This window comes from Penicillium antarcticum, assembly GCF_028974205.1.
Source record: "Penicillium antarcticum strain IBT 31339 chromosome Unknown utg000009l_segment0_segment0, whole genome shotgun sequence".
NCBI classification, from domain to species: Eukaryota; Fungi; Ascomycota; class Eurotiomycetes; order Eurotiales; family Aspergillaceae; genus Penicillium; species Penicillium antarcticum.
The window spans coordinates 5,280,144-5,302,841 of NW_026695307.1; the positions used below are offsets into that span (position 1 = coordinate 5,280,144).

General features: G+C 47.9%; 6 protein-coding genes across 6 annotated transcripts; 4 read left to right on the forward strand and 2 right to left on the reverse strand.

Moving 5' to 3' along the window:
- Positions 1-1,082: 1,082 nt before the first annotated feature.
- Positions 1,083-1,756, forward strand: N7508_010345 (DUF4452 domain-containing protein; the record flags this gene model as incomplete). Its single annotated transcript, XM_058468405.1, has 2 exons — positions 1,083-1,349; positions 1,445-1,756. 2 exons carry the CDS (start codon positions 1,083-1,085, stop codon positions 1,754-1,756), a joined length of 579 nt encoding a protein of 192 aa, XP_058316251.1.
- A 6,656-nt stretch (positions 1,757-8,412) lies between these two features.
- On the reverse strand, positions 8,413-10,418 carry N7508_010346 (Dyp-type peroxidase; the record flags this gene model as incomplete). The annotated part of the gene is made up of 8 exons (XM_058468406.1): positions 8,413-8,705; positions 8,762-9,067; positions 9,128-9,225; positions 9,282-9,392; positions 9,453-9,545; positions 9,612-10,006; positions 10,072-10,324; positions 10,372-10,418. The coding sequence occupies 8 exons, from the start codon at positions 10,416-10,418 to the stop codon at positions 8,413-8,415; spliced, it is 1,596 nt and encodes a 531-aa protein (XP_058316252.1).
- Positions 10,419-11,831: 1,413 nt separating this feature from the next.
- N7508_010347 (uncharacterized protein) lies at positions 11,832-14,021 on the forward strand (the record flags this gene model as incomplete). Its single annotated transcript, XM_058468407.1, has 1 exon — positions 11,832-14,021. One exon carries the CDS (start codon positions 11,832-11,834, stop codon positions 14,019-14,021), a length of 2,190 nt encoding a protein of 729 aa, XP_058316253.1.
- A 2,223-nt stretch (positions 14,022-16,244) lies between these two features.
- N7508_010348 (uncharacterized protein) lies at positions 16,245-17,000 on the forward strand (the record flags this gene model as incomplete). Its single annotated transcript, XM_058468408.1, has 1 exon — positions 16,245-17,000. One exon carries the CDS (start codon positions 16,245-16,247, stop codon positions 16,998-17,000), a length of 756 nt encoding a protein of 251 aa, XP_058316254.1.
- A 2,304-nt stretch (positions 17,001-19,304) lies between these two features.
- Positions 19,305-20,705, forward strand: N7508_010349 (pepsin-like aspartic protease; the record flags this gene model as incomplete). Its single annotated transcript, XM_058468409.1, has 3 exons — positions 19,305-19,702; positions 19,756-20,519; positions 20,578-20,705. 3 exons carry the CDS (start codon positions 19,305-19,307, stop codon positions 20,703-20,705), a joined length of 1,290 nt encoding a protein of 429 aa, XP_058316255.1.
- Positions 20,706-20,985: 280 nt separating this feature from the next.
- Positions 20,986-22,338, reverse strand: N7508_010350 (putative cofactor for methionyl- and glutamyl-tRNA synthetases; the record flags this gene model as incomplete). Its single annotated transcript, XM_058468410.1, has 1 exon — positions 20,986-22,338. The coding sequence occupies one exon, from the start codon at positions 22,336-22,338 to the stop codon at positions 20,986-20,988; it is 1,353 nt and encodes a 450-aa protein (XP_058316256.1).
- Positions 22,339-22,698: the final 360 nt, after the last annotated feature.

Consider the following 22,698-nt stretch of genomic DNA (forward strand, 5'->3'; position numbering starts at 1 on the left):
TGACGCTGGAGGCGTGAGTGGGCTCATACGGCGTAGGCCGTGGACGTAAGTGGCACGGTGTATTACAGAATTATGCAGGTAGTGTTCCAGTAGGCGCCCGAGAAACATTGCATGGCAAAAGCCAAGCCTATCGATCAGTCCCGAAAAAGCGAGAAACGGAAATAGCTCCCAAGTGTAGATCCACAACGTTGGGGACCTATGAAGTGTTTGGAGACTCTTATTCGATCGTAGGGCTCCATTGAATGAGTCACAAGGCAATGCTACCCAGTGCCACTGCCCCCCAGTGTGCCCCCAGTGTGCCCCTAGGCCGGATTCCGCATTGATGAACTCGGCTTGAGGGGGTTTGGGCTGATAAGGTAAGATCTCAAGGTCCCTGCCAATAAGCGATGATCTCATCTGCAGCTAAAGGGACCGTGGGATGTCTCGAGGCTAACAAGGTTTTCGCTGCGAAGGATTGGCGAAGGATTGGGGAATTCATACGGGGGTCGATCAAAGCGAGATCAGCAGCCACTCCCGATTCGGGCAACCTATAGGGGGGTGGGGGGGGGAAAGAATGTTCCTGGTGCAAGCCCTGCACAGCCTGCAGCTAAAGTGAGGACTGACTCCTATGGTATATTGGGTCCATGTTGAAAGCAGAGAAGTGAATCACAGAATAGAAGTGATTATAGAATCTAGAGACTCGACAATCGTCATTGTAGACAAAGTCGACGACGTCACGCTGGTATTTGCCTGGTGGAGTCATTTTGGTGAGATCTGCGGGCTGTGATTGGCTGAAGCGAGTTGCCACTTAGGGTGGTTGGTGCGTGACGGTAGTGGCCTGTATGTGTTTACATTACAATACATCAATACAACACGCAACGGAGGCTGTTACTGTTGATCTTACCATACTTGACCATACCTCCCTCTCAGCCCATCCCCTCTTTTTCTTCGCCTCTTCCCTTCTTCTCCCACACACTCTTTCTGTCTGTCTTTCTATTTTCGCTCCCAACTACTCTGCCTCCCCCCATCTTCTTTTTTTCTTTCAATATCTGTGACTTTATTCTCCTTTCACTTTCGGGTGCTGGCTTTTTAAATCACCCACAATGTCTGCCTTCTTCTACAACCACCAACACCAACAGCCTCACCATGCTTCCCACATGCAGGCCTCTAATACCCACCACGGACGTTCTCGCCGCGCTCCCAAGATGCAACAGCAGAATGCCCAGCGTCAGTTCCGAGGTGTCAAGAGCATGCGGGAATTGGCCGAAGCTCCCGCTGTGACGGCCTTCCGTGCACGATTCGAGGCTGGTCGGTCCTTCGATTTGGATGATGACCTCGAATTCTGCCCAGGTCTCCTGACTGAGGATGATGTATGTTTTGATATGGCGATTTTCCCCTATACCCCTTGAAGATCGTCACGATTTGCATACATGTCACATGAGCCATTTTGTTGACATGTCTCCAGTTGCACTCCATCCACTCCGCCTCCGACCGTTCCTCTCTTTCCAGCGGTTCCCCGGACACCTCGCCTTTGCAGCACCAGATCCAACCGGTGCAGCAGGTGACTCCGTCCATTTCTTTGTCTCCCGCTCAGACCAACGCTTACGTCCACCCTGGTGTTGCCGGAAACCCTAATCATGTCAACTACCAGCAGCCTTCTGCCAACCGGACTCGCAAAGTCATTCCCATCATCAACCCTAACACCGGAATGACCTTGTCGAGCCCTCCGTCGTCGATCTCTCCCGCGATGATGCAGAATGTCCAGCGTCGATGGTAAGGATGCCATCTGCCAAAGTCGTGAACTGGCGACCGACATCTCCATCTCCTTGCTTGTCACCTGCCCTGTTCTGCATCATCGGGGTCCCTTAATCGCAGGTTATAATTCTCTTTTCACCATTGCCTTCTTGTCTGATACGGCCATTGCATTCGACACGACCAACTTGGGAAAAATATTTGTTCCACGAACACGGCGACACAAAAAAACATCAAAATTTCGAAAACAAAAAATCCGACCTGTACATACCCATCTCCTTATTTTCGCCGATTACGACCACCTTCGCCTCATATCTTAGATCCTTTGCGATACTTTCAGCTTGTTGCGAGCGACGGCGCCTGCGATTCAATACCTTGCATCCTTCTACGATACCTCTTTCGTCTCTCAGGGAGGGACGAATACTTTCTTCGGCCTTTGTTTTCCTTTTTTTTCGGTTCGGCCTCCGATGATGTACAGAACATGCAGTGACATTGCTACTTGACGTTGCATGTCCATGACCTGGAGTTGATTTCCTTTTTTGGGATGGTTTGCGTGCAAACGACTTTGCCAGATACACTACGCTGTGATTATTTTTTTTTTTTTTCTACGATCTCTCAATTTTGTTCTTGGGGTTTTTCTGTTTTACCGGGGCGGGATGGATATCATTTTCAGGATCTAGAGGCGGAAACGATACACGTCTGCATTGCTTGGGCACTGTTGAATATCTGGGTTACTTTTCTTTTCTTGCTCTTTCTTACTTGCACTTCTTCTGGTCTATTTTTCTCTCTTATCTCTTTTACGGATTGTTCTCTGTACATCGGTTCGGGGCTTGGTGAAACGCGATACTCATTACTACCGTCGCCACCTGGTGTGTGGCTGGTTGGGTCTGGTGCGATCGAAACCATTGGATTGCGGAGTTGTTTCTGTTTGAAATCGATATCCTGGGGGTCTCTCGCGTCGTGCGGGTCATAGACCATATACTAAAATGGCTTTGTTCATTGTTTATTACTCTACTCTATCTCTTTCCATTTGTATTTCGCATCGGTTTTTTTTTTCTCTTGGGAACTCCCCGGGGAGTATAATTACACATTCTACGATGTTGGTTTACCTTGGTTCTTGCATACTCAATCACATCTCATCTGTTCAACTATCTTCTCTGGAGACTGGAAAGTTGTAGTCTCGCCTGCTCGGTATGCCAATGTCTCATCATCATGGATGGTTCGCAGGTGACTTCCAATGTTGATCTTATCGCCGATTCCCTAGGCAATGCATTCACGTTCATATTTGCAGAGGGTAACACTGTCTTCAACATCTAGCTCGCGTAGCTCAGTTGGTAGAGCGCGGCACTAGTAATGCCGAGGTCCATCGTTCAAGTCGGTGCGTGAGCAGTTTGTCTTTTTTTTGTCTTCAATTTTTTGTCTCTATAATTGGTGTTGTTGTTTACGGATTTGATGGTCGAATTTTTCAATGCCATTGTCAAGGTCGCACCGTCTGCAAGTGATTGATTGACAAAACCCTTACATTTCAAGGACTCAGTCCCTATACACGAATATAATATGATCATTCTCTTATTCTCTATTTTGAACCCTTGCCTATGAAGAAATACGTGTCAAATACATGTACTCTAATCTAATATTGGTGTTTCAGTTCCTCGATATATATTTAGCGCGGTAGGCGACTTGGTGTCTACGTATATTCTCTGTGGTCGAATATATCTATTTAAATGAGGGTAGTGAATAACGGTCGCGATTTTAATGAAAGTTAACATTCGTTCAGTATTCGAAAAAAAAAACAAGATAAAAAAGAAGAGGAAGAAGCAGAGGCAAAAATATAGTTGTTGTTCTTCTATGATACAAAAAGAAGACTGCTCACGCACCGACTTGAACGATGGACCTCGGCATTACTAGTGCCGCGCTCTACCAACTGAGCTACGCGAGCTGATTGGTTGAGATATCGTAGATTTTGTGTTACATGACACTTAATTGTCAATATAAACTAAATGGAACCTACGTCGAAACCTGACCTCAAGCGAACTACTCTGTACATTGAAATATCACATTAACGTCTAAAGATCGGTTCGTTGAACTTGTCCCTCTCTACGTTTCAGTACATTAACTAACTCCCAATCAGATCTATCCACGTGGGCTAAGCCCCGTTCTCGAGTAAATAGCCAATGAAACTGCCATTCCACTTATGCATGGCTGCTTTTGCCAATGGAGTCATTTTCTGATAGTCTTCCTCATTGAACCTAGTGTCATAATAGAGCAGTAACTGTACAAGTCCCAAAGACCCGCGACCTGCGACTGCAACATGCAATGGCGTACCTTTACTAAACTGGGCATTTGCATCAGAGCCATGTTCCAGCAAGAACTTTATGACCAGTTTGTCTTCGCAGAATGTGGAAATGAATATATGCAGTGGTGTCGCCCCACTATCGGTAGCAGCATGTAGACTGACCGGATAGTTAACTAAGAGACTTAGTCATAGCCACACTTCCGAGGGAGCACGCCAATGATAACGGAGTGTATCCTTTCTCGTTATTGAGCTCCAAGGAGGAGCAATGAGCTAGAAGATTCTCGAATATCAGCTTTAGGCCCGGATACGTCTCATAATATGGATATGGCACACCACGCATTCGGGTTACGATAGGTATCATATGATGGAGTGGATAGTTACCTTTTCCATCGGGGACATTCAGATCAATGCCTTGGTGAATTAGCAGCTCCTCGACGCCGGTCTTCCACCGTATCCCATCAATGACCCAGTGTAGCGCGAAGTGGCCGTGCATGTCACGAATATTCACCTGTGCTCCATACCCCAAAAGAACCATGAATGGTCTCTATTGGCGATACCGGTGGAGATTCCTGTATGGATCTGCAACTTGCGGGATCTCGGGGAGTTTGCTAGCGTTCATCGGGACAATCCACTCGACACGTTAGTTCTCCGAGGCCTTGGGGGCGTTTTTCCGGCAAAGGATACAGCAGTCTCCAGATAAATGACCTGCCATCAAAGCTGACTCCTTTCTTGTACAAAGGACCTTCAGGAAAATTAGTGTCGCCCTTTGCATAGTCCTGAAGCTCACGAAAGCTAGAAAAGGCTTGGTCTTAGCCAAGACATAGTATAGCAGACAGCCCAGGGACCACATTTTGACCGCGCTGCCATAGCTTGAGCTTTCTTTCATAGTATCCAGGAGCCCAAAGACTTCTGTTGCAATGGAATTGTCTGTGCCAATGCGTCTTCGCGGCTCAGAATTCTCCCGTGTTAGCTTGCTGATCCCCAAATCGGTGGCTAGAAGCACGCGGTGGGTCTTGATACTCGTGGTCGGGTTCTAGTTCAACGGGACCCAGAGAACAGCTTACTACTCCTGGGTCCCGTTGAGGTCTCGGACTTCATCGGGACCCGGGATTTTCTGAGTCCCGTTGAGCTTTTATCCCTTATTTCATGTTATTTATGTATTTATTCACTGCTGCTTACGGGGGTTCAAATCCACCCAATTGAAATGTACCCAGTTATCTATACATCTCTTTGCAGTATATATACAATATGTATTTTTACTTAAATCCTATTTTGTTTTGACAAATTTACATCCAAATACCTAATATAAGCTTAAATTATGTATTGGGTAACTTGTAAAAGTGGTGCACGTTTGTTTGAAGGTGATATATTGGTGTAGTATGTCAACAAAGCTAAACTTATGACTTCATATCTCACACTTGGGATATCGTATAGGATCCGATTCAATTCTAAAGCAGCACTAGCTATAGATCCAGGGCGTGGAAATAGAGGTGGTGGGAATTGAAATGGCGGCATATTCTCCTATAGAATGTAAGATAGATGATGTATTGACATTGATGAATGCGCTAAATATCATTATATAATATACAGGTCCTGAGCGGGTTCCAGTTCAACGGGACCCGGGATTTTCTGAGTCCCGTTGAACTTTTATCCCTTATTTTATGTGATTTATGTATTTATTCAATGCCGTTTACGGGCCTCTAACTCCACCTGTTTAAAACGTACCTAGATTTCTATATATCTCTTTACAGTATATATACAGTATGTGTTTTTACCATAATACTATTTTATTTCGATGAATTTATATTCAAGTAGCTAATGTAAGTATATGTATCAATATATATATATATCCTACAATATCTAATTCGGTTCTAAAGCAGCATTGGCTATAGATTTAGGGCGCGGTGATAGGGGTATTGGGAATTAAAATCGCGGTATATTCTCTAGAGAATATACGTTATAATGTATTGACATTGAAAATGGGTAAATAAAAGGCGAGGAATGATTTTTGCGCTAAATCTTATTATATAATCAGAATTTCCTGGGTCCCGTTGAACTTTTTCTGGGTCCCGCCTTGTGGTTTGATATCGCGATACGTGATTCCAAGATTATGCAATATGTCAAGTGCCTCTAGTAGCTGTACATATTTCTTGTGCTTCGGTTGGCGCTGGGAAATTTCATCATAGTGACAATACTCCATCACGAAGCAAACATAATCCTGGAAGGAGTACCATCCCTTGAATTCGACAAAAAGAACCTCTTGCTTTGAGCTCTGTGACAGATATGAGACTCAAATCACTGATATGTTGAAATTTGACGAGTCCTCTTTCGGCTCGGAAGTTTTGAGTATAACCTGTTTGCAGCGATCGTTCGAAGATACCATGATGTCGAGTTTGAATGGCTCTGCAAGAGCATGGTCCATTACATGTAACACGAAGTCTCTTTGTGTTTGGATCTTTGTCCAGGAGACTTGAATAGAGCTGAAGTAGAGACAACCCATCTTGGCCCCTGCATGAGCGGCTGAGCCCCGCGGGGCTGATTTGGGAGATCTGGAAAGGGAAAGGAACCTCTACCGTCACCCTGTTAAAGGAGGTCTTTGGTCTGAAGAAGCTTTTATCATGCAGCATGATAAATACAGTCCTAGGGTATGTTTGCTCGAGATCGCACTCTGGCAATCGTTCGTTCAAGTCGAACAAGACTTGGCATGCCCTTGGTCAGATCTAGACATAGAAACCGCTATTTCCGACGAGGATGCACGGAGAGGTGGATTTACAAGTAAAAAGCGACTCGTTGCTCTGGTCAGAAAGGAACTTCCTTGTTTGGTGGGCGACCGCTATACAACCTGGTTATTGCATGTTTGTGCTGTCTTGATAAAGGAGAGGACAATGTTTTCGAGACCCAATCGCATGTCAACGACGATGATGGCATTGTGGTTGGAGTTCGTTACATTGAGAATGTGAGTACCTGACCTGAGTGGGGGACATTATATTCTGTTGACTTGACACAGGTGCTACTCAAATTGGAAGAGTTGATCATATGGCTCGTGCAGTTCTCCTTGTACAACAGAGCTGCTGATTGATCACTCAATGTCGCGGGGGATATGCTTCCATCTTTATTTTTCGGACTGTATATACTTCTTTATATCCATTATGTCAAGTTCCAGTCATCCCCAGTCCGGCTTATATTATCTCAAGTTTTCCTATGCTAGGCTGTCATGTGGATAATCAAATTGCAACGTGGGCAGTTGTCTAAGGAGCTACCACCCAGCATATATATAGCGGAAAATCTGTTCTGCGACTTGCAGAAACGGCCCTACCAAACTAAACCTAGGCTAGTATACTTAGTTTATGTCAATTTAAGAGAGTATATGAAAGAGTTTCAGATATGTGAACACCAGAAATTGTCAAGAACTATTTTTGATGTCGTTCGATTTACACTGGATTAATGTCATCTCGTTTTATGCTGTTATAGCATTTATTGAGAAGTTCTCACATCAAACAGCTCGCGTAGCTCAGTTGGTAGAGCGCGGCACTAGTAATGCCGAGGTCCATCGTTCAAGTCGGTGCGTGAGCAGTCCTTCTTTTTTGTTTTCCATTGTTTTTTCTTCTTAATGAAACTGTATCACATTATTTTTCTGGATATGGTATTTGCTAGATAAATTATTGTTCTCCTGTGCTTGCCAATTCAATTCGCATATTGAAGACAAAGCAGAGATCGAGACAACCCTAAACCCCACCTGTACATAGCCAACTGCTTCCTCTCCTGTACTGACAATTTCGAAGTCGTAGTCGTGTATTGTTGAAATTGCCAGGAGAACTATAAAACAAGTATGGACCACTCTAGATATTCTGCTGGTAGTCGGGGACACAGCTTCGGCTGTTCGTAGTCGGATTGCCACCTTCGTCCATAGAATTGAATGGAAAACTCGTCACAGCTGAGCCAGTTCCCATTTCCTGCAGGTCCGTCCCCCTTTTCTGTTAACACACCAAGAACCCCCGATTGTTTCATACACCTATCAGCCCAAGTGCCTTTATATTCCACCTGTTTACCACTCGGATCCGAGATAGAGAATTTGTATACACCCTGTAGGTCGCGAACGACCAGTTTTATGTTCGAGCTGAAGTACAATGAAATTTTTGGCTTCAAAACGGTTCCCTCAGATGTTTCATTATGCACTAATAATACTGTGATTGATCATCAAAGTTAAACCAGGTACAGCAATGAGTGCTCTTTTGCACCTTATAATAGCGATTATCTGATCTACCCTAGTTAGTTTAGAAGCATGAACAGCAAGCTATTGATACGTGCAATCAAGTTCATTGGGATACTTAGCACGATGTATACCATAGAAAAGACCTTTAAATGTTCCGATCTCCCGTACTTCCTTATTCGTTATCCTCACGAAGTTGTTGCAATGCCGCTTGATCAAAGATGCCAGGACCTGTAAGCTCCTTCCGCAAAGTCGAGATAGAGGGCACAAAGAAGTAGTCTCCTCCCCGTTGAACAACCCAACTCTCCAATGGCATACGGTGTCCGGATCCTTCCTCGTGATCAATCGTAGCGAAAGAGCGAGGCGGGTGATGCTCAAGTCTCTGGCCTACGATGGCGTCGATGCCTGGACCCTCCTCACCGACCACATGAGTCTTGTCGTCGGGGAAGTGGTGATTGCTAGCCCAGCCTGGATGGTTAAAGGTGTTAGTTGTCAGGATTCGCAGGGGCCTGAGAAGTACCTACGGGTGGTCAGGAAATTGTATCCGTTGCGAATATCGCTCTGGTAGCAGACAAACAAGAGTCCACGCTCTTTGTCTGCAGCAGACTTCCGTTCGGCCGCTTCTTCTGCTGTAACTTCTTCGCCGTAAGGAATGCCGCGACGCCAAATGACGGCATGATCGTGATTCATGTCTCCACGAGGTCTCATCTTGCGGGTGTGAGCAGCAAAGGGACACTTCTTGTGCTCATCAATGGGGTGGTAGTCGAAGTTGTTTGATGAGAAGAGCGCTTCGTTTGAGTCATCGTGAGGTGATTCGTCTACCGGGGTTCCTATACATGCTCTGTCAGGAACTAATATTCAGAGCCAAGATAATGCAGGTTGCAACAAACCATTCTTCCACCGTCCCATCAAGTGTGCCGCAAGCTTTTCCGCTGGCTTGGGATGGTCCTGAGCAAAAGGAGCAAGATGGGCATTCTCTTCCATAAAACTATGAATGTGGTCAATAAAACAATTCTAGACATCCGTTCAAGGTAGGCCACATACTTGTCAAATTCAGGAACGAGTTGCTGAAGATCACGGAAAACAAGGAAGCTACCGTCCTTGACCCAAGCCGGTTGCTTCTGCTTGTCACCCTCGTGGCCGCAAAGAACCAATCTGCACCCTGTCAGCCTACAAGCTCTTTCTTGCGGATCCGTCGAATTCACTCAGTCTTACCCTGGCTTTGCGGCTTTTGGCTCCTTGGCCTGAGGTTGCCTTTCATCCCAACCTTCAATGAGAGGCTGACTGATTCCGTCCTTGAACCCAAAGCTGAGGAAAAAAAGAATAAGTTTGACTGCCCTGTAGATAGTCACAGGTATTTCAATAGGAACTTACTGCTCCTTTCCTTTGTTAAGACCCGGTCGGACCTTTCCTTCTCTCACCAGGGTCAACTCAATAGAAGGGTCCCTACTGATGGCATAGGTGTCTGCATTGGGAGCTGTGCCTTCTTCGGCCAGGAAGTGCTGCTTCACTTCGCTGACTCGAGCATCCAAATCAGACTTTAGGCTCGAGGTCACCATGATCACACCATCAATGAGCCTCTGTTTATCACTCGTAGGCTGGTACTCCTTTCGAAGTTCCTGGGGGTTGTCCCACCCCTCTCCGACCAGATCATCGAACATGCCCTTTTCAAAAAGGCCACCGCGAATTTGGTTCCTTCGGAAGATTGGGGAGAGCTTTCTGTCTCTCTTCACTAGTTCTTGGTCCTTGACGCTTATGAATGCTCCAAGCTATATGTGGTTTGCTTATTAGTCACTGTTCAATGCCGGCGCTTGCAGTTACGACGATAACTTACAGCTTCAAGACCGGTCGAAGTAAAGGCAATGTTAATTCCTGGCAAGGCTTGAAGCTTAGCGGATTTCTTTGCCAGCTCGGCTTCTTTCCTTGCCGCTTTGATTGTCTCGCTCATTTTACAGGCATCTTGAGCTGTGGTGATCTTATCAGTGAATGTTTTGAGACGATTTTTGAAATCTGTTTGGTTTCGAATGCGAAAGAAAAGGAAGCTTTGGAATCTCTTTGGGAGACCGGGCCTTGTGATAGCGGTAAGCCTTTGAAAGAACATACGAGTACATGAACTTTATGGAGAAAAACCTACCAAACATCTCCCTGGATGTTTGCCCTCAGGGCCGGTGTGAGAGTCATGATCACGAAGTTCACTCGAGATGAATGCCTTGAGTTAGTGAGACTAAGTTGGAGAGGGAGGGGGAAGGGGCAAATATATGAGAATGTGACGCCAACTTCTGAGCCCAGAAACTAATTGCTCTTTCAAGGTGGGGTAGTGCTGCACGGTGATCCAACTGAACTTATCATTTGATTCAGCTACTACAGTAGATCAGATCGCCAATCGGATATGGGGCATATCAAATAGCGTCATTTTCAAGCGGTATTGGTAGCTTGACAGCCCCGAGGTCCAATATCGACGGCTTATCAATGCAATATTCTGTTGCATGCATCTCTATTTGACGAATCAAAATTACCGGATTACATCTTCTATTTGGTGAACAGGCACCGAGATTGGTGATGCCAGTACTTTGCAGTACTCATCTTGACCTTTGCAGATCCTGTGGTTCTACAGGCAACTCATATCATTCCAAATACAATGTGATCAGCGCCTTCACATTTCTTCTGGCAGTAGAGATCAACATAGCCGAGGGCTCCGCCAAGCACTCACAACCGGCATGTCATCTTCCAACAAATGAGATGACGCATTTTGTAATAGAATGGACACCTCACATCTCTGCACTACACTAGCGAAAGAGGCGATCAGATCATCAGCTGAATTGTGGATTCCACGTACACGATGCTCTAAGACTGCGGATCCGAGATTCGAAAGTCGCGATTCGCTAAATTTTAGGTCCCTGCGGGCAGGCGGAGCGGAGGCGGGCCGAGCTCCAATTGTTAAGGCGCTAAGACGAACTATGAACCACGATCGGCATGCAGTGGTGCTTTTGTCACTCCAATCACCAGCGCGCGATTTTTTTAATTAACACGCCACTGTGACACAAAATCCTGGCATTCTGCAGGACCCCCTTTTGATATGCAAGATGGGCACGAAGCGGAGGCTAGGTGGGCCTCTTGTCCCTTGTTTTCTGCAGAAATGAACGTCGATCTTTCACCTATCACCCACACGATCCCACCTTGAAAGTTTATGCATCTTTTTTTGCCGGCAGGCATGAAGGGATATAGTAGCAGTCAAGCTGAAATAGCATCGAAGCTGTCAATCAGTGACGTCCGTGTCTCAGATTAGCATCGTGCAGATCGTGATAGGCACTTGGCTGGTGGCAAGCCCCTCTCTGTCTTCAACATATCCCCACAAATTGTGATAGTCGAGGCAAACAAACCGGTCTAGCGGTATAGCGTATTCTCATTTACCAAAAGGTCTCCGGTTTGTTGATCACCGTGACGAACAATCCTAGGTGGAACACGCACAGGGCTGGGCTTATATTCTCCCCCTTGCTCCTGCTCCAAATATTCTTCTTCTTAGAAGCTGATTGAGCTCTCTTTCCCCCTCTTCTTCTTTTTTTCTTCATTCTCTACACGAAATTCTCGCCCATTATGAAGATTCAATGGGCTGGGGTCCTTCTAGCAACCTCCATTGGCTCCGCCAATGCCATGGCCAAATATATGGAGGAAGCCATGAGAGGAGAGCGCGTCTCTGGCTATGGAAAATCCGATAAGCCCTCCTTTGTACCGGACTTCATAGATGAATCTCCCCCTCACAACGGCATCCGACTCCCCCGTCAAGACTGGACCGTGACCTGCAGCAGCTCCGCCCCTGGGCATCCCTGCAAACGCGCAATTGACGGCAAGAACACCACTGGCTGGCGGAGTGACCCCTCTGATAAGGGTCACACCTTCGTGGTGGATCTTGGGGCGTGGTACCAAGTGAGTGCCGTCGTTGTTCTTCCTCTCCTCGATACAGGAGTGGAAGGCCTCATCACCCAACACAAGATCTGGGTTAGTGAAGATGATGAGACCTGGAGAGGTCCAGTTGCATATGGAATGTGGCCAACTACCGTCAGACAGCGGATGTCCGCATTCGAACCGTCCTCTACCCGATACCTGAGAATCACCACTGATGCCGACGAAGAGAACCCTTGGGTGGGTATCTCTGAGCTCAACATCTATGGAACTCTCTACACCATTCCGCGGGACCCCGCTCTCGGTGTCTGGGGGCCGACTATTGATCTGCCCATCGTGCCTGTCTCCGGTGCTCAGGAGGGTAATGGCATGCTTGCTCTTTGGTCCTCGTGGGCCGATGATCAGTTCCACTCCTCGCCTGGAGGCAAAACTGTCATGACTCGCTGGAACCCAATTACTGGAGAAGTTTCCAAGCGCACTGTCACCAACACTCACCATGACATGTTCTGCCCGGGTATTTCTTACGACGGTACCGGCATGATGGTAGTAACCGGAGGTAACTCTGCTAAAGAGACCAGTCTCTACGACTCTGTCAACGATGAGTGGATCAGCGCAACCGGAATGCATCTCAAGCGTGGTTACCAAGCTTCCACAACCCTTTCCGATGGGCGTGTCTTCGTTATTGGAGGCTCTTGGTCAGAGGTTTCTACCATTGACAAAGATGGTGAGGTCTATGACCCTGCTACTGGAAATTGGACTATGGTTCCTGGAGCGACAGTCAAGGACATGATGACCGATGACATGGAAGGTGCCTGGAGAGCGGATAACCACGGTTGGCTTTTCGGCTGGAAGGGTCTGAGCATTTTCCAAGCCGGGCCTAGTAAACAGATGAACTGGTACTCTGCCTATGGAAATGGCAGTGTCACTGCGGCAGGAGACCGCATGGATGATGGGGATTCCATGTCTGGAAATGCAGTTATGTTTGATGCCGTGAGGGGAAAGATTCTCACTCTTGGAGGATCTCCCGACTATGACAAGTCGCCAGCCACCGACGCAGCCCACGTCATTACTCTCGGCGAGCCAGGCGAAGAGCCGAAGGTTCAGCTTGCTGGAGGCACCGGCGCCATGCACTACGAGCGTGTGTTCCACACTTCTGTTGTTCTCCCAGATGGCAAGGTCTTCATTACCGGCGGTCAGACTTACGGCATTGCCTTTAACGAGGAGAATGTCCAGTTTATTCCAGAGATTTACGACCCTGAGACAGACAGGTTCGAGATGTTGCAGCAAAACAACGTCGTCCGGGTATACCACACTGTCTCCATTCTCCTCCCAGATGCCCGGGTGTTGAATGCGGGGGGTGGTCTCTGCGGTAACTGCACGGCCAACCACTACGACGGCCAGATCTTCACGCCTCCCTACCTGGTGACTCCTTCAGGCGAGCCCCGGCCCCGTCCTGAAATTCTCACGCGTCTACCAGAGAAGATTCTGATTGGCAGCACGCTGGATTTCAGAACTACGGGTCCGATCAGCAAGGCTTCTCTCATTCGTTTGGGCACTGCCACCCATACTGTCAACACTGATCAGCGTCGTATTCCACTCCAGGTCACCTCTACATCCGTATTTGGAAGGAGATGGAGGGTCACTCTGCCAAGTGAGCCGGGCATTCTCATTCCCGGATACTGGATGTTGTTCGTCATGGACCAGGATGGCGTGCCTAGCATTGCGAAGATCATGATGGTTGGATTGGATCCCAAGAAGACTATCAAGGCTTGGGGAGAGCCAGAGGATATGGCTGAAGAACAGAATTGTGAGCATGGATTCCTCAAGTCTTATTGGCAGTCTTGGAAACAGACACTAATTTCGCAGATGTACGACCGTTTATGAGGATGGAATTGCTCAAAAGGTGGCTCTGGTAAACCTTTCAAAACAAGGAATTGTATCTAGGCCGAATGCAACAACAAGCTTCACAATGACACAATAACTAGGGCCAAAGAAATGGAGGCAGATTCCAAAGAATCCAATGGTATACTTATGTATACGGGGCTGTAAAGAGACTTAGCTATCAACTGTATATGTTATTGAACGTATAGTTCAAATGTTGGAGCTATAACTACTTGCTTGTACCCTTTTGGCCTAAGGAAGTATCCTTCTCGACCAAGAGTCGAGAGAAGGGCAGCTGGCCGATGCGGAATCATTTCAATTGGTTATCATTCTGAGCCGGACTTATGGAACATGGAATCAACAATCTCTAAAAAGTGGACTGGTGTATTAATTAGGATGCTAAAATAGTCAAATGATACATATACTAGCTGAAATTTTATACAAGGTAAACTGGCCATGCCACTCAACCCATCAAAAAGACACCAGCCGCTTTTCTTAATATGACCGAATTACCACAGCTCTCAACATTGCATACAGGGTAGCCAATTAGGCAAACAAAAAATATTGAAAAAAACATACAACAGTAAGGATTCGCTAGTGGTCACCCACCTAACTACTAACTTACCGGCGTGTGGCTTAAGTACGGCTGAGCGGACGGGAAGCCCTGTTCTCCACACCCTGTGGTCGTATGTACTAGTTTTGCTATTGAAGGGAAATATATAGGGTTAATGCTAGAGGAAGCTGTAGCGTCGATAGGAGTGAGCCTCTCTTTGTTTACACATAGTGATCATCTCCCTCGTCTGACAATCCCTAAAAACGTTTAGACATTATGGCTAGAATAGCATAGACTGGCCGGCAGGATAGTGAACGCCCTAAATAGCGTTAGCAGCACTATCTGGACCACGAGGGTAACCCTTTCATCATTGAAATACGGTTCGCGAGTTCAATAACCCGGAAGGAATTTATTAATACAGATTATAGGTCTATAAAATAGTCCCTATATAGCCTAAGAGTCATAAATTGCTTTTCACGTATATCTTTGGTTTCACGGACCTTGGTATATTCCTAGAGATCTACACAACCACTCAAGCCTAACTCCTTTGTATACGTCGAGTATCAACGCCACGAGATCGTCCACCGTAAGAGACTACACCTAGCTTCTGATAAGTAGCCTGGCTCTCAAAGTAGACTATCGAGTTTCGGGCTTCAACGGAAATGTAGCAGACTTTGTCGAACTCGGGAACGAAGTGGTCTCCGAGGCCATTGAGATGAAGGTAAGAGGAGCAGCCAATCAATTTGCCGTTGAACAATTGGTATACAATATGTTAATAAGCGTTAGATCCTACATGGCGCCTGATGGAGAGTGGGTAATCGATTACGATGCTGATATGCCGCCTCGAGAGGGAAACGTCTTGATGGTCCCAGAAAGCCAGGGACATTCCCGAGCAACAAGCTACCTCAGAACATGACTCCGAGGATCTGTGTATCGTATGGGAACAGGTGATGATGCAAGAACAATCACTATTACGAACTTGACAGGCTCCGAGAAAAGTGTTCTTCAATACGTCATTCATGTCCCATTCCTCGCGGACATTGCAGACAACCTCAGCCTCCTAGAGCGAACAGCCCACCTTTTTACCACACACATACTGGCCGGCTGAATCTACGAAGATTCGGCTTGAGTTCCGAAATCTCGGTCCAAGCCTGGCTTCCATTTTGTCATCCCACAACCCTAGCGACCTCTCCACGGGTGCTTTGTGTATTTCAAATGATGGTTCGAAGCAGGAACGACTCATCTCCTTGAATGATTGGATTGTAGAATAAACTGCTTTGTAATCTAGCTCTCAAATCTAGATAAATCAATGATTTAATTCGTTATCTGCGAACCACGATAGAGATGAAGAGTCGGGTACTGGCAGTTAATTTTCCATCATGGCGTTTGATATACCGATGTGCTAAATGTCCAGATGGTCGTGTCTTTCGCAAGCAGATGAGGCTACTTAGCGTGTGGCTTATCTAACCAGTAGTAGGTTATCGCCCCGCCTCAGTTTAGGGCAACAGCACAATGTGAGTCACTCTCGAATTGCCTTGGCCTTGGGGCCAAAAGATAAAACCAGTCTGTCAACTTCCACCGGATTCTCCCCTTGTATGAAACCGGGGCCCTCGAAAAGAAATTCGAAGACTTATCTGGAAGGTCTCAATTCATCAGTGACTCCGACTTTAAACATGCATTCAATAGCCTCCCTCGGCCCCGGAGATCTCACTCCATTTCCCAACCCAGGAGTTCGCAGAATTGGATTTGGAGAAGATCCACCTCAATTCACCGTCGCCCATCTTCTCATCCATGGCTGGGCTGTCCAGAGGTTATCAGAATGCAACGACCCACCCATCGGCGACTTCAAAATCTGGGCGAAAGAAGTCGATTCACTCAGTCCAAAAGAGCGTGAAGAACTTCCGCGAGACTCAGACCTAAAATCTTGCCATACATTATGGCGTGATCAAATCTATTATATGTGGAATCATGTCTTTTATGATGTTGGCAATTGGATGGCAAACACGTACGGCACTGGGACATTCAAACCACCCAACACAGAGGTCTTCCCCATCGAATTCCCGAAACCCCACGAGAATGGCGATGGTGAGAAGAAACCTGTCGCAACTAAAGTTTGGGATACAGAGACTCTGCTTGCTCCGGCTTACTTAGCCCCGGGGGTTTCTTTGCGCGTTGAGACGTTTGAGCCCGGTCAAGAGAATGGTGAACCTTTTCACCCTGCGGACTTTAACCATAAGGATCGTTATAACGTTTGGTATGTGAAGAAGGGATTGCAAATGCGATTTTATGTTGAAGGAGACTGGGATCAAAGCACGGATGGGGTGGCTGCGGTGATGGTCTACGGGAATATGTTAGGCGAGCCATTCAAGTTTGTGGACGAAGAGAGTGAGGAGAGCGAAGAAGACGAGAATGGTGAACATGAAGAGTAGATATATAAAATCCTACAATATCAATAACTACCCTCAGTTTCCAGCTCGATTTCCAGCTCAAAACTCATATATCCGCGACTGAGCCTCAGCCTATAGTGAATCAGTGAGATGCTACATAGTTATTGTGATATCAAATGAATCTCTCCCCGCTTTTCTTCCTATTAGAGATGCTATCGATCAGGTTGAGGTTGAACTAGATCTAGCGCACACTGGTAAGTATCAATCCATATAAGTGCGTGATTCACTCAACATATCGAACAAAACCACACTTGAACGAAAGGAACTAATCTAGCTTATACTAGCTAGACAACTTTACATATATATGTAGTTGTTTTCTCGCCAGCTCTTCCCTTAATAAATACTTTGATATTTTTCACACCAGCAGGGTTGATAAGTTAGTATTTTCCTAGAGCTATAACATCAGCTATAAGCAAACTTGCAGATATACCGGAATAAGATGAAGACTATATCCGCGAGATATTGCGGCTGGCATTCGAATTTGCTGATAAATGAACAATCGGTTCCTTCAAAACGTAGCCTCGGATCATTTGAGGTAATGTCCGACCTCTCAACCTGTCTACAGTATTGTGCAACCACTGAATACTGCTATCATTTCCTCAATATATTGCTTTTCAACAGAATAACAAGTACATACGACCACAGGGTGTGGAGAACAGGGCTTCCCGTCCGCTCAGCCGTACTTAAGCCACACGCCGGTAAGTTAGTAGTTAGGTGGGTGACCACTAGCGAATCCTTACTGTTGTATGTTTTTTCTGTTTGCTATATTTTTTTGTGTCTTAATTCATGGATGCATGCAGAACACTGTATTGGATTTTTAATTAATAAGTTTCATTGACATTCGACATGCTATGCTGATCTTTGTTGAAGCCTAACATAGACATAAATAGGGCAGGCTGAACTGGACTAGGTCACGAGCGGAATGGTGTTAATTGTAATATTGTTCTAAATATGACCAAGGTTTGACTTAGATCATGCAATAACGGGCCCTTGAACACATGGTCTTGGCCGAGTTACACATAGATATTCCGAGTCGGTCGGATCAGAGCCACAGGCCCAAAATGTGGCTAGAGGTTTATGTTGAAACAACCAAGGCCTCAATTTACTGAAGAATGTCTCAAAAGAAACCCGGGAGTCTCTGTGTATCGCGTAATTGAATTAGATGCCGAGCCCTGGATTGGTAATTCACCTGAGGTCAATAAGGAGAAAATGCCATTTTAAAGGCTACAATGAATGTCCCCCCTTCGTATGAAAATGAATAATAAGCATTGATCAGAGCTTGAATCATCTAATCTGTACCACTCCCACCGGATCTGGTTGGAGTCGGCAGACGACGAAGTGTACGCGTACTAAGCTGCAACCTCCCCTAACGCGCCCATATACATCCAATGCCATCAAAAAGCATAAAAATTGCCACCGCATACAGATCACAGCGATCTCCATCGCGTGTCATTACGTCTTCCGTGTTCTTCCCCCTGATAGGTTTCAAGGGGTCTGACAAGCCTGCAGGCTGATTGGCCATCTACCCGCTCGGTCGTGTTTCAGGGCTAACGACGGTCTCAGCTGTCAAGCCCACGCGCCCAGGAGGTGATCCCCCCCCCCCCACTCAAGGCGCCGCGCAGTAACAGACAAATGAACTCGGGGTGCCGAGAGCTCTTAGGTTGCTTTTTTGGCTGTCCTGCCCGGAACTTCGCCCTTCCCTGGTCTAGTGACTGATCCACTTGCACGCCAATTCTGTTTCGGTCAATCGGCGGCTGCTGTGTAGAGATGTAATGCCCAGGATGCCGAGCATAGCCAAGGGTTCTGTGTTTGGTAGTGCAGGTCTGGCTCCGATAGGTGGAGTTGCGAAGATGTGAGGAATTAGAAAACAAACAGTTGCGTTTGTCTGGAGTTTGGTGGTTCTGCGCTTTCCATATAGATCTCCATCCCCGTGTTTCACTTGTAGCCTTTTGACCTTTGTTTATCATTTTTTCTTTCTGTCTCTATTGTCTCTTGATTTCATTTCACTCCTTCAATTCTATTCTTCTATTCCTTGGATTCGGTTCAGGACTGCCTGCCGCTCCTTTTGCGACATTGGCATTGTTGCATTGTGCATTCGTCCACGCCTGGAGCACTTTCTTTTAAACAGCTCGGAGAGCTATTTCTGTCTTTTGGCTTCTCTTCATTTGGTCTTTTTAGACAGGATCTTGTTTCTCTTCGCATTACATTCCTTGATATCGATATTTCAGGCTGGTCCTGGTTGTTCCGCTCGTTTTACGGCATTAATATCCTCGGGCATTCGACAAGATGCATCTCTTCTTTTCCCTTGTTGTTTTCGTTTTCTTGACCTCGAATGCTCTGTCCATGCCCACAGCACCTCGGTCCCACCTTCAGGGCCGGTCCTTCAAGGTGGACCTTGTTCGACGCAGCGACTATGTCCCTCATGGTCCCACTGCTCTACGCAAAGCATACCGCAAGTTTGGCATCACTTCGACTGAATTCACCGGCACTGAGCTGAGCGACTTCAAGCTCCTCGACACCAGCAGCCTTACCACCGCGAAAAGTGCCACCGAAGACTCACCCGACACTGAACAGTCCGGCGCCGTCAGCGCCGCTTCAGTCAATGGTGACCAGGAATTCGTCTCACCCGTTAACATCGGCGGCCAAACCCTCCCAATGAACTTCGACTCCGGATCTGCCGATATGTAAGGTCTTGCATGCAGTTAGTTGGCTTGTATATCAACTAACATGTATACAGGTGGGTGTTGAGCTCCCGACTCCCGGCCTCTCAGAAGCAGGGCCGAACTGTCTTCGAGGTAGACAACTCGACCACCTTCAAACAAGTCCAGGATGGCACATTCAGCATCTCGTACGGTGACAGCTCCAAGGCATCAGGCCTACTGGGCAAAGACACCGTCTCCGTCGGTGGTGTGGAATTCAAAGAACAAACCTTCGGCCTCGCAACCGAAGCATCCGACGTGTTCATCGAAGACACAGCATCAAACGGTCTCGTCGGACTCGGCTTCTCTTCTCTCAACACCTTCAAGCCAGGTCCCCAGAAGACCTTCTTCGAGAACGTCGCGCCAACCCTCGACGAACCACTTTTCACCGCCAGACTACGGCCCGATGGCGTCGGCCAGTACGAATTCGGCAAGATCGACGAGACCAAGTACACCGGAAGCCTGGTCAACGTCAGCGTGGACTCGTCAGATGGATTCTGGCAGTTCGAGTCTGCTCAATACTCCATCGACGGCGGCTCCTTCAACACCATCACCCAAACAACCAAGGCCATCGCCGACACAGGCACCTCGCTCTTGCTGATCAGCCCCGAGGTCGTGCAGGCCTACTACGCCAAGGTTGCCGGTGCTGTGTACGCTGGCAATGTCCAGGGTTGGATTTTCCCCTGCGCGTCAAACTTGCCCAGCCTTTCGATTGCAATTGGCAACGACTATGCCGCGAAGATCCCCGGAAAGTTGATCAATTATGCCCAGATTGGAACCAACACGACTACCGGTGCAACTCGTGAGTTACTGCTGTTAACCATTTTGCACGGATCCGAACTAACCCTTCTCCCTAACAGTGTGCTACGGTGGCGTTCAGTCCAACTCCGGCGGTTCGATGTCGATCTATGGCGATGTGTTCCTCAAGGCCCTCTTCGTCGTGTTTGATCAGCGAGGTCCTTCTCTCGGATTCGCCACTCCCACTTAGGTGCCTGATCGGTGCTGCATCATACGTTGCTTCCGCATAAAAGCCTTTTGATATGTACAGATTATAGAAATCAAAGATCACATTTCAACTGTTCTTAGCGGTATTCATGTGTCTTTGATGGTTGTACTCGGAGCCCCTTTCACCATGACAAGTAATATATTAATAATGATACTGAACTTTTGAAATTTTTGATTTTTTCATATTCTCGTGGGTATGCGTGTAGTCCATTTATTTGCAGGCGAGACAACAACCAGGCTCTTCACATCAGACATCTATCCTTTTACCGCACAGTAGCGTTCTTCAAGCTCTTAACGGTACAGATACCACCAGAGGCAGCGACCAGCTTGCCAAGAGCAGGCTTGCCCTCCTGGCCGTGGACAGTGGGGACAGCGCTGCTGTCAAAGGCAACCTCGAGGTCGCTGGTGGTGGTGAAGCCAGGTTGGAACATTTCCCAGACCTTCTTCTTAGGGTTGAGCTGCTTCTCGGGCTCGCCGTCGTTCCAGCCCTGGAAGGTGATGCGCTCACCGGCAGGGGCGTCAGCGGGAGGGTTGACCAGCTCGACGGGGCCCGCGTGGTTGTCCTCCTCGCCCTCAGCAAGGCGGGGAGAGGCGGCGAGAACCATGGCGCAGGACTTGACACCACGCATGGTCACGGGCTTCAGGTTGCAGACGGCGACGATCTTGCGGCCCTGCATCTCCTCCAGAGGCACCAGGCCGTTCAGGCCGGAGCAGACAGTGCGAACGGTCTTGCCGGTCTCCTCGTCCAGGGAGGTGTTGTCGCTGCCGGGGGCGTCACCGCAGTCGATGGTGGAGACGTACAGGGAGTCGGCGTTGGGGTGGTTGATGGCGCGCAGAATGTGGCCGACACGCAGGTCGATCAGTGAGGGGGCGGGAGGGGCAGCGGGCGCAGGAGCGGGCTTGGGGGCCTTCTCCTTCTTCTCCTTCTTTTCCTTCTTGTTGGTGCGGGGAGGGCCACCGGCGGCGGCGTCAGCGCCAGCCTGGGCCTGGCCCTTGTCGGCCTTACCTTTCTCGGGCTTGCCCTGGCTAACGACTAGGGGCTTGGACTCGGCATTGCCCTCTGGGGTTTGGGCAGCGGCCTTCTCGCGCTTCTTGCGCTCCTTCTCCTCCTTGGGGTCGACGGGCTTGGGTACGAACTTGACGTCGTTTATGTCAATGGCGACCTTCTCCTCGTCGGGGATCTGCAGAGAGAACAGGCGGGCGTTCTGCACAAAGTCCACGTGGCGCACGATGTGGTGGTAGCCCTTCTCTCCAGTGCGCTCCTCGGGAGTCCACTTCTCAACGGCGGGGGCCAGAAGAGCGTAGACAGCAATATCGGCGACCGAAGGCTTCGCACCGAGGACGGTCGTTCGTGTGGCCAGGTGGATGTTCAACTGGTTCAGCATTCCCTCGGAAGCTTCTTTGTCGCCTTTAGCCAGGGAGGCTTTCAGACCGTCGACGGTGTGCAGCCATTGCTTGATGTCGGCTTCCTCATCTTCGGCGAAGGTGACGGTGGGGAAAATCTTGGACGAGGCGTGGAGGTAATCGGGTTCAGTCGCATCGGGAGAGATGGCTGCCGGGTACGACCGGTAGAGCAGAGAGAGGAGCGAGGACTCGGGGGCAGCTGCCGTGGCCATTGTGAAGCGTGGAGGGGTTGGTGGAAGAAAAGAAAATCGAGGGGCTCGGATTTGTGTCGGGACCCGCGGGGTTATGTTTCGGGCCCGCAATGGGATCCTGAGGATATTCAGCTTGACTAAGATCCCTGGAGATGTGAGGGATCTGGTATTTATTTTTATATTATGAGTCAATCAGCTTCAGGGAAAGCCTTGACGGTTTTTGACCGTGCTGCGTGAGCTGACTCAGCATCCTAGTCCGCGGTGTCCATGGGTTACATAGAGCATATCCTCGCTTTAGTTGCTTGGACAATGTGTCTATTGAGTTGATGCTAGTCTCTAAAGTAATGAATCAATAAGCGACTCGTTGTGAAGCAACAATAA